Here is a 12,088-nt window from a genome sequence, read left to right on the forward strand (position 1 = left end):
AGAAGCCTAAGAAAATCAGAAAGCAAATAAGGATCATACAGTTAACTTTGAACTGTTAATAAAGATGTGTTTATCTCTCTCCCTTTTCTTGTTTTAGGAAATATCAATATATGATTTTTGCAACATTTTAGATGTTTATCCATGTATAAACAATCTGCCAAGTAAATCTGCCATTTAGAAAAGAATTCCTTGAGTAAAGAGATCCTATATTTATAAAGCATAATCCTATAAGCAGAAAGCCTTTCTTTTGACAAATTTAGAGAAAACCTGGGTATAGAAAAGCAGATAAAATGCTAGATGAAGGAATGAGGATAAAATTCTTAGCAGCTGAGGATAAGAACAAGAGAAAAAAAGATTTAAGAAACACAAGTCAAACCCAGCTCCTCTGGTCTGCTTTTGACTTAGTGGCAATAGAGGGGCTTTTATTGGCTTTCTCGTTGTCAGCTCCTTAAAGGTGGACTTTTGCACTAATATGGTGTTTCAGAATAAAGCCACTTAAGTTATATATCGTCATTACAGGTCCAATAAAGTCTATTTTTATTTTTCTCTAGAAAATGCAAAGATTTTGGCTTTATTTAGTAATTGTAGGAGATTCTTTGCAGCAGGTATCTTTATGTTAAAAAGTTGTAAAATAATGAATGCAAAGTATATAATTAAGAAGACAAAATTTCCTCTGCCTAAAAAGAGGAAAAGTTCCAATGTCCTCATAGATAGTATAATATCCAAAAAGTGAAAAAAATATATATATATTTAAATTTTAGCCATTCTGTGCCTCTGTTACATTAAACCACTTAAGAAATTTAAGTACAGGCCTAAAGTCTATTTCTAGGAATTAAGCAACCTGTGAATGTCAATTTTTAAATAATTATTTTAAATTCAAAATAAATAAGAGTTAGGCATCAAAACAACTATATACTGCAATATACTTCTCTTTTAACCCTCTACTGGAATGAAGAGAAACCTTTACAAATATGCAAATTTAACTACACACATCAAAACTGTCATACTGACTATAAATTTAAGGATGATGCAAAACCATGATAAACCTTTGCTTGGCTGAAGAACAGAGTGCCTTGCCAGTGGCATCCATCATTTTGCCAGCCTGCGTTGTATCCCGTTCTCCTTGGAACTTTAAAAAGAGCCCTAGTTCATTTTCTTCCTCCGATATAACTAGGGAAAAAATGACAGTATAGTTCATTGTTTCATTTCATCATTGGTTTAAAACACACACACACACACGACTAAAATTCTCACAGCAATAATTCTCTATACATAAGAATTACTTGGGGGTGGAAGGAGAGACACTTATTTTTAAAATGCAAATTCCTGGGCTTCATCTCCAGAGATTCTGATTTTACAGGTCTGAGGATCTGTTTTTTTTTTTTTTAAACAAGCACTCCAGATGATTTTGATGCACTGACTCCATGGACCTCACTTCGGGGAAGACTGATCTTTAGTGAAAAAAAAAATTCCAAAATAATAAAATAAAACAAAACCACAGATGACGCATTTTCAAACGTGCAGAGATGCATTTTAGGATCATTGCCTCTTACAAAGTATTTGGGGTTTTCTATTTATTTATTTATTTTATTTATTTATTTTTGGCTGCATTGGGTCTTCGTTGCTGTGCGCAGGCTTTCTCTAGTTGCATCAAGCGGGGGCTACTCTTCATTGCAGTGTGCGGGCTTCTCATTGCAGTGGCTTCTCTTGTTGCGGAGCACAGGCTCTAGGCACACGGGCTTCAGTAGTTGTGGCTTGTGGGCTCAAGAGCGCAGGCTCAGTAGTTGTGGTGCACGGGCTTCTCATTGCAGTGGCTTCTCTTGTTGTGGAGCACAGGCTCTAGGCACACGGGCTTCAGTAGTTGTGGCTTGGGGGCTCGAGAGCACAGGCTCAGTAGTTGTGGTGCACGGGCTTAGCTGCTCCACGGCATGTGGGATCTTCCTGGACCAGGGCTCAAACCCGTGTCCCCTGCACTGGCAGTCAGATTCTTAACAACTGCACCACCAGGGAAGCCCCTGGCTTTCTATTTAAACTTAACTTATTCTTGTCTCCCATCCTGGCTTCATTTTCCTATGCTCAGGATCTCAGACCCACAACTGTCCACGATTTCGCTCCTAAAACCCTTAAAGTTGTCATGTAGTACAATACTACTCAAAGTGTGGTCCATGGACCAAGGCCAGTCCAGAACCATTTGCTACCAGCTTGTGACAAATATCAAAACTAAGAAACTATTTAGAAACTTTTACCAATTTGACTGTTTTATATCTATTGAGTCTAATAATAAAAAAGTGTGCCTATATTTTGCATGTCTTCTTTAATTTCATTTTTCTGAAAATTCATTTTTATTGTATTTTCAAAAGTGTCAGTTTACAACAGATTGAAAGTAAAACACAAGACAGAAAATGGCCCTTCACCACAGTTTTAGAAGCACTGATCTAGTGGAAGATGACCCTTTAATCACAAGACAAACAGGTGAGGAAGCCCATAAAGTGTTCAAATTGTGAGCTTAAAGTGAAAAACAAGGACTTCCCTGGTGGCGCAGTGGTTAAGAATCCACCTGCCAATGCAGGGGACACGGGTTCGAGCCCTGGTCCGGGAAGATCCCACATGCCGCAGAGCAACTAAACCTGTGCACCACAACTACTGAGCCTCCGTTCTAGAGCCTGCGAGCCACAACTACTGAGCCTGCATTCTAGAGCCTGCGAGCCACAACTACTGAGCCCGTGTGCCACAACTACTGAAGCCTGCATGCCACAACTATTGAAGTCCGCGTTCCTAGAGCCTGTGCTCCACAGCAAGAGAAGCCACTGCAATGAGAAGCCGGTGCACCGCAACGAAGAGTACCTCCCACTTGCCGCAACTAGAGGAAGCCCGCGTGCAGCAACAAAGAGCCAATGCAGCCAAAAAACAACTAATTAATAAATTAAAAAAGAATTCTATAAAAAAAAGTGAAAAACATGACAAATGTCATGCTTAATTTCACCCTAGTTTACTGATGGAAAAACTGAAGTTAAAAACTGAAAGGGAAGTCCCTTTTAATACCTCTGAGACAGCAGGGGAACTCAGGCCTTCTCACTTGCTAGCTGACCCCCCGCCTGGTCCTCCCTGTAGTGCCTACAAGGGAGGCCCTAGGAGAGCACGATGGTGTTTGGGAGAGGGTGTCTACACATTCTGTAGTATCATCTTTAATAAAACCGTGTGCTGTTTTATGAACAATTAACCTGATTAAGAGTGGATTGGATTTGAGGAATCTGGTTAATTTAATATTCTCATTACTTCAAAGATGTACAGATTACACATTTCCTTTGAATCAGAACTTCATAAAATATACCTCAATGAAAACTACTAGAAAAAAAATATTAACTTGTAGATGATCCAGAAAGCTCTCTGAGAACTTGGACTACCTCATTAACAAATATCAATTGAACATGAACCATCATTGAGCCTCATCCTTATCAATGCAGAAAGGGGAGGCGATGAAGCTGAATCTGTGCTAATTCTGTGTTGGGACCTGCTGCCAAAACCTACAGAGACCCTACTCCTATGTGTTCTTCCCCAGCCAAGTTATTCTCGTAAAGGTTTATAGTGCCGGAGGAATCTACTGCAAATTGTCCGATGTTAGTCTCAACAGAAGATCTATTAATAAAACAGTATTCAAGAAATCACACAGTCATACACAATCTTGAAGAGAAAGTACATGATGAAATCTATATATGTATATCTCTTCCTTACCCTGAAATGCTCCACCAGCATGCTAAAAGATCTGGTGACTCCAGGACAAAATGCAGTATGCACAAACTTGCCAATGTTTCTTTACCTTTCCATTTCTGTCACAGGACTCCCCTGCTCCAATGATTGCAATGGGTTTTTACCGCTTGGTAAAATATTTAAGGTCCTTAGCAATCTGACTCGAATCTTCCTTTGCTCTTGTATCACCCTACTAGTCCCAATTACAAACTCTTCTGTCAGGCAGACTGTTCTCACTCTTTAACCTTATTCCTTGACTCCAATTCCCTTTCTTCCCACATATTCAACATCTATAAACCTTTTACGTTTTACCTCAATTCCCATCTATGGAGTTGCCTTTACCAATCACTCTAATACACAGTTATTTTTCACTCCAAGAGAATTCAGAGGTATGTCTGTATCACTATCCTAAATTCAATTACACACTATTCTTGTCTCTTATTTTGTTACAAAAAGTTGTTTCTCCAACTATTGCCTTGGGAAAAGGACATAGTTTTACACATGGCAGGCACTCAAAAAATTATCATGCTATAATGGATTTCTTGCTTTAATGGGACAATATATGAACTTTGATTGTAAAATTTTGAGACCAATTTACACAGCTACACAAGAAAACCATTCATTGAGCAAATATGTATTAAGTATGGACTGTATGCTAGACATTGTTTCTAGGCTAGGAGACACAGAAATAAACAGACAAATTCCTGTCCTTAAGGACAGCGTATTCTAGTGGTAGTAAGAAAAACAACAGATAAAATATACAGAATGTTGAATACTGTTAAGTTCTATTGTTAAGTAGACAGACTTATGAGAAAGAAGGGTATTTCATTTTAGATATGGGGGTCAGGGAAGGACTCACTAAAAAGACGACACTTGACCACATACCTAAAGAAGATTGGGAGCCTACTATGCAGATATGCCTACTGTGAAGGAGATTAACATGGCTCAAGAGGAGATGAGATTAGAGAAGTAACAGAATCAGAGAGGTGGCCATGTCCCGTAGGGAACCGTAATTAAGGCAGGAGAAGAGATCCAAAGATTGAGTTCCAACCAGAAGAGGTCAAGAGAGGAGAGGGCTTCCCTGGTGGCACAGTGGTTAAGAATCCACCTGCCAATGCAGGGGACACGGGTTCGAGCCCTGGTCCAGGAAGGTCCCACATGCCGCGGAGCAACTAAGCCCGTGTACCACAACTACTGAGCCTGTGTGCCACAACTACTGAAGCCCACGCACCTAGAGCCCGTGCTCCGCAACAAGAGAAGCCACCTCAATGAGAAGCCCACGCACCGCAACGAAGAGTAGCCCCCGCTCGCCGCAACTAGAGAAAGCCCGCGGGCAGCAACGAAGACCCAACACAGCCATAAATAAAATAAAATAATTTATTAAAAAAAAAAATAGAAGAGAGGAGATTCCAGCAGTGGCAGGATACCGAGAAGGAATGACCCTTAAAAAGAAATCCAGGGACGTGTGGTACCTGGAAGCCAAGCGAAGAGAGTGTCTCAAGGAGGGGGCGGATAATCAACTGTGTTAAATAATGTGACACGGACCGAGAATTGGTCCCTGGATTTATTGCTTCATGACTATGACAAGAGCAATCTGGTGGAGTGGTGGGGGTGAAAACCTGACTGGGGTGAGTACGAGAGAAAGTGGAAGGAAAGGAATCGACACTGTGCCTACAGATAATTATGTCGACATTCCCTGTGAAAGGAGCAGAGGAATGGGATGGCAACTGCTAGAGCAAGTAGGGGTTGAGAAAGAGAGCTTTTAAATGATGGAAGCAAATCCACTTAAGACTCTGGGAAGGAAAACTAAACTCAGCAAAATGAATCTGTCAGAGGATTTGATGAACTGAGGACACTGGGGGATTTGAGAACAGGTCACTGTAAATACTCATTTTTGTCATTAGAAACTGTCCACAAAATAATTCAATAAACTACTATTTTTACATTAAATCTTTCATTTTAAAAAATACAAATGAATATTTATTTTAAACGGGAATTGTCAGATAGATATCTATGATTTCATACCATTGAGTCTCAGCTGATATTTCTCAACTATCTTCAGAAGTTCAGTGCATGTCTCTTGAATGGAGTGAAAAACCTTTGAAATATAAATTTTATTAGGACAATGTAAAGAACCATAAACAAATATAAAATACTTAAAAAGCATTTCAAAAGCAAAACATTTTCTTATAAGTATGATGTCTATTTTCCTTGACTGTGATATACTTCAGTTTTGGTTTTATTTCAGGTGTAGAAAAAGCACATTTAGATTTCCCCCATGAGGGTTGGAAAAAATGGTGATAAATACATGGGAGCTAATAAAAATTTATAACTGTGGAATTTGTCCTCCCCTCAGCTCCAAACTATCTAAATAGCAAAAAGGTAAATCTAATATAAACTACATCAAACATTGCTTACCACAGATGAAAAGAGTATAGATAGCCTTAGAAAACATTAACTAACTCGGAGTCTGACTTTTCTCCAATATTGGTCTAAGCAAAACAGGTCAGTGAGTTTACCATAAAAATTAAATAATGTGTTACAACATCAAAAATAAATTACTTTTCGATTATTTTTGTTTAGAATTTTCCATGAATATGAATCCCTTCATTATCACTGCTGCTAATAGCTAACAAAAAAATAAAATATCCAGTAGGCTCCCATTTCAAAGCAAGCAAGTGAAAATTTGAGATCAGGACACATACACGTGAGGTAACTCTTCACACATATCTATACATTTGGGTTTTCCCAGAGAAACAAGCCAGCATGGGTTTTAGGGTGCAGCCTAAAGAAGACTCACAAAGTTCTTCGCTGAAGAGTTGCTATGAGACTTTAGTTCAAAAAGACCTTGGCACTGTGGTATATTAGGCCCTAATCCTTTGATTATCAAATGAACTTCCAGTATCACCATTAAGCCTGAATGATCTATCTCTGACGTAGTTTTGCTGTTATTTTGACATTTGATCAGACCAAAGGAAGACTGATAATAGACACTAAAATCTAAATGGAGGAGCAACCATCAATTTTCCACATAAGTTTAAGTATGTTTGGATTACACTTGGTATATGGATTTGGCAATTTAAAAAGCTGTTTTAAATCCATATGGAAGGGGATTAGAAAAGAATACAAAAATGATAGTTCTGTTATGATGAAGTGATTATGACTTTTTTTCCCATGGGTCCTTGAAAGATTTACATAGTATTGCTTTTCACTGTTATAATAAAAATATCTTTTTCAGTTTTAGTGAGGTATAATTTGACAAACAAAACTGTAATACATTTAAAGTGTACAACATGATAATTTAAGTATGCATACTTGTATACTTGAAATGAAACTACTTCTCATTCTTAAAAAAATTAGTACAATTGTGGGAGAAAGTTCTTGGTTGATTCCAAATATTTGTCTAATGGACAAGAATTACACTGAATATAAAATGTCACCCACACATTACCTAATGATGTGAAACAATACAAAAAAATATACATCTGTGGGAATATATGTAGCAACAGTGAAGAGTTCCCCTGGTACTAAAACATATTACTTATAATAAAGTCCCTTCATTTTTTTCCACATTTGTCACTGAATCCTAAGAAGAATACTTTTCAACACAAATAGTAAAAGCTTGTTAAATAGAAGTAATTTCTGTTTCCATATTTGTTAGGGCAATTACGAAAGTTTATTTTCTGTAGAATAAAATTACTTAGTAGATTAAGACCTATTTAATTAGACCTCTATTTAAAAATATTTAAGAATATTTAAGAATCCCAACAGATTACTATATTCCAAGCATAGCAGAACTCCTGCCTGGAAATGTTTGTAAAAGTTACATTAGTATATGTACATGGAATTAGCAAATCTGCATTTAAAAATCTAGATTTTTTCATTAATGTACATGAGACCTTCCTTCTAATTAGCTTAATTTCTTAAAAGCATAAGACACATATATGTTTAAAGTTGTTTCCTGGTAATTAGTCCTTTTATTTAAAATGAAAAACAGAACCAAAAATGCATTATGACGTACTTCAATTAACCCCACCCCTTCATAATAGAAACAAAAACTCCAACTTGTAAAATCCTCACTCACTATTTGATTTCAGTTAATGTATTTCGGTGAGGTACAGACTTCAGATAAAATAGTACAAAATATTATGACATGATACATAATAAGTATATGGTCCCAATTAGAAATATAATTAATTCATTAACACAGCATAAAAATTATAATACTTGTGCCAGAGAAATTACTTAGTTCATGATTTATCTAATTTATGAACACCAGTTCTGCCAATCCTCAATCTGTGAGAATTATGATCTCCTATCCAGAAGATCTGACTGACAAATGGATACAATTATTCTATTATCAAATTTTGCATTTATCCCGATAAGTTCTTCAGTATGAAAGCTTGTCATAGTCTTCCTAGTCGTCCTAGATAATAACAAGTTATATGCAGTACACAGAATCCTAAAATATACCTCAAGTTTAGCATCCAGTTCAGCATCAGATGCCACTACGTGCTCATCCTCCTTTTTCCCGGTTGCTTTGATAAAGACCTGTTTGGTTTTCCAGTATTTCTTTTGCATTCTGCTGACTACTGACTGGTTATCTTCTGGTCTGGGTTGCCCAAAAAAATCCATGGAGTGACTACAAGAAATAACTAAAATTAAATTTCTTAAAAAATATTTTCAATAATAAATATCGATTTAGCCAATATTTAATCTAATTGAAAAACCGAAAAAGATACTAAATAGAATATTAATGTTGACAGCTAAACATGCTAATGTTTACTTTGTATGGTCTAAATTTATGTTTTAATTATAACTTGAACAAGTAACAGGCAAAAAGATTAATGATACATTAATTAGGTGACAAAGTGATAAAACTGTTATGATTTTGCAGCAAGGGCTGAAAATAATTTTATTTTGTTCGACCAATCTCTATTTGTAGACACTTATTAGTTTCTGATTTTTGCTTTCGTAATAATACTGAAAAATGAACTTGTACACACATCTTTGCATCCTGCTATCATTTCCTTAGGAAAATTTCCTACAGATTAACTGCTATGTCAGAAGAATACACATTTAATATATATCCTCAGATATGCAAAGATTCAGATATATACTCTTCTTTAAAAATCACTTAAAGAAATACTTTAGTATCCAATAAATTAACAAAAATAAAGATCTTAAGTATAAGGGAGATATGTTATAAAAGAAATAGAGATGAAAATTGTAACCTTTTGCAAACTTAAAAATTAATGTCTAAGTAATTGTTCTTAACATGGTTAACATGGCTACATTAAGGAAATGCAAATGTGAAAAGTGTTCATTAATGAAATGTAAAAAAAAGAAATAATAATAATAGTTTTAAAAGCCCAGACTATTCCAATAAACGGTGGGAGGTAGGAACAAAGGGAGGTACTAAAATATGTGACTCATTTCCAGGGGAATCAATAGATAACCAATGTATTCTTAATGTTGGTAAAGAAATAGAAGTTCACTTTCTTTTTATTTTGAAATTACTAATCAAATAAAAATAGGATGTCTAATTTCTAAGTTATTAGGAGCAAAACAAGAGAACGAGAAAAACTAGCAAAAGCAAAAGGAGACTGGAAAAACAGGAGTAAGGCAACATAACAAATAGTGTAAACTAAGATGACAGAATAAGAACAATTATATTATTATTATTTTTTTAAATTTATTTATTTAATTTATTTATTTTTGGCTGCGTTGGGTCTTCATTGCTGTGCACGGGCTTTCTCTAGTTGCAGCGAGCGGGGGCCACTCCCTGCTGCGGTGAGCGGGCCTCTCATTGCAGTGCCCCTCCTGTGGCAGAGAACGGGCTCCAGGCTCACAGGCTGTGGCATGTGGGATCTTCCCGGACCAGGGCTCGAACCCGTGTCCCCCTCAGTGGCAGGCGGACTCTCAACCACTGCGCCACCAGGGAAGCCCCAATTATATTATTTAGTATAATAAATGCAAACTTCCTCTTAAATACAAAGAATCTCAAATCATAAAAAATAAAATAGTATATCCAATTATACGCTATTTGGGATCCGCTTAAAACAAAACGATAAAGAATTATGGGTTAAGATATACCAGGTAGGGACTTCCCTGGTGGCTCAGTGGTTAAGAATACGCCTGCCAATGCAGGGGACATGGGTTCGATCCCTGGTCCAGGAAGATCCCACATGCCATGGAGCAACTAAGCCCATGCGCCACAACTACTGAGCCTGCGCTCTAGAACCCGCAAGCCATAACTACTGAAGCCCGTGTGCCACAACTACTGAAGCCTGCACACCTAGAACCCATGCTCCGCAACAAGAGAAGCCACTGTAACGAGAAGCCTGCACACTGCAACGAAGAGTAGCCCCAGCTCGCTGCAACTAGAGAAAGCCCACATGCAGCAACAAAGACCCAGCGCAGCCAAAAATAAATAAATAAAATAAATTTATATAAAAAAAGATATACTAGGTAAATATAGTAGAAAGAAAATGAAAGCAGGGATAGCCACATTAATATCAGACAAAGTAGGTTTAAATAAAAAGCATTATATAGAACAAAGACAAAATGTAAAGTCCCCAGGTGGCCACTCTTCCAGATATTTGCTGGATATTCTCCTTTGGATATCCTCCTGGATTCCTGGACAGTATAGATTAATCATCATTTAACTGCAGAACCTCTCATGTGCTATGCTGGTAACTTGGTTGGACATAATTTGTGATAGAAAATAGTACAGGGGGGTAATGGATTTGATGTAAGCATTATACCGTCTGACACAAAGTCTTGCGGGAAAACTTGCAGTTTATCTTTCCCCTCCAATTTCTGTCTGCTTTTGGTTGCTTTTGATGGTTTTCAATTAGTTTTCCCCTCCAGATCGTTATCAGCATGAGGGTCAGTCCAACTGTATAACAAACTGCTGATCTCTTCTACTAAGCTGACGTAGGCTTAGGCCCAATCAGTTTAGAGAACAAACTTCTTAGGAGTATCAGAAGAGAACATCTCTTCCCTACCTCAACTCACTTGCTGATGTAGCTTGAACAGTATACTCCTGGCCTCTCTCCACTCCCTCACTAGCTCCTTCATAGGCAAGGAAGAGTAACTTATCTGATTGGATTTGAGAGCAATAAACTTAGCCATCCCTTTCCTCTCTGAAATCGATCCTGCCTGCAGAGAGCACACATTCCCTGGCAAGGGGAGGACGGTGACTGGGTGGGTAAATCTGCAAAAGGTGAGATTTGCACATTTGCATTTTTTTGCGGCAGGCACTGCTAAATCTGCTTGCCACTGGGGGTAGGTTGAGTAGAAGGCCAAGTCTTACTGGCTTGACATCAGACGACAGAGCTCAAGGCTGGAGAACTACCAGAAATTTAGGAAGAATATCATGGAAGGGAGGGAGCCAAAGAGGAGATGATCTCTGAAATCTGTACACAAAGAGCTCCCAAGACCTGTGCTGTTCACTAAACTAATCATGAGGTGAAGGAGGGGATCCTAGGGGTCCTCGCAGAAAATCAGCAGCTAGAAACTGAAGTAAAGGTTTCAACTGCTACCACTACAGCAGAGACAGAGTCTGGAATTTGAATTCAGTCAAGTTAACTGCCTTCTAGAATAAAAATTATTTTTCAGAGAAGCAAAACAGAATTCAGAGTCTCTAAAATCCATCATTTAAAAAGTCAAGTATCCAACCAAAAAACACTAGACATGCAAAGAAATAGGAAAATGTGACCCATACTCCATGAAAAAAAGTCAATAAAATAGATTCCAAAGATTTCTCAGATATTACAATTATCAGACAAGCACTTTAGACCAGCTATTATAAACATGTAAAAGACTTAAAGTAGGATATGTGCACAATAAATGAATAGACAGAAAATATCAAAAGAAAACAAGTGAAAGTTTCAAGTTGCAAAGTTCAATAAATGCAATTAAAAACTGACTGGATACTCTTAAGAATAAACTGAAGATGGGAGATATAAAAAGTGAAGTTGAAGACGAATCAAATAAAAATTACCTAATCTGAAGAACAGAGAAGAAAAAAAAAGACCCCGAAGGAGAGGAGGAATAGAAGGGGAATGAAAAATATCTGAATAAAACATCCTAAATTTTGTAAATGACATTAACTTACAGACTGATAAACACAAGGAAAACCACAAATAGGCACATCATAGACCAATTGCTTCAATTCAAAGATAAAGAGAAAATCTATCTTGAAAGCAGAGAAAAATGGTATATTACACAAATGGGAACAAAAATATAAATAAGATGCAAGCTCTCAACAAAAACAACAAAAGCCAGACTACAACGGAAGGACATATTTAAGGTGTTGATTGAAAGAAAGAAAAAC

General features: G+C 37.1%; 1 protein-coding gene across 4 annotated transcripts in view; it reads right to left on the reverse strand.

Moving 5' to 3' along the window:
- Positions 1 to 12,088, reverse strand: part of ICA1L (islet cell autoantigen 1 like) — a 65,940-nt gene that overhangs the window by 29,946 nt on the left and 23,906 nt on the right. For all 4 annotated transcript variants that reach the window (XM_061204112.1, XM_061204105.1, XM_061204097.1 and 1 more), the window contains 3 exons: positions 8,221 to 8,389; positions 5,773 to 5,845; positions 1,047 to 1,170 (listed from right to left, as the gene is read on the reverse strand). In XM_061204112.1, coding sequence (XP_061060095.1) covers positions 1,047 to 1,170; positions 5,773 to 5,845; positions 8,221 to 8,382 — 359 coding nt within the window. In that variant the 5' untranslated portion in view covers positions 8,383 to 8,389. The remainder of the gene's footprint in view (positions 1 to 1,046; positions 1,171 to 5,772; positions 5,846 to 8,220; positions 8,390 to 12,088) is intronic.

Source organism: Eubalaena glacialis, chromosome 1 (assembly GCF_028564815.1).
Source record: "Eubalaena glacialis isolate mEubGla1 chromosome 1, mEubGla1.1.hap2.+ XY, whole genome shotgun sequence".
Lineage (NCBI taxonomy): Eukaryota > Metazoa > Chordata > Mammalia > Artiodactyla > Balaenidae > Eubalaena > Eubalaena glacialis.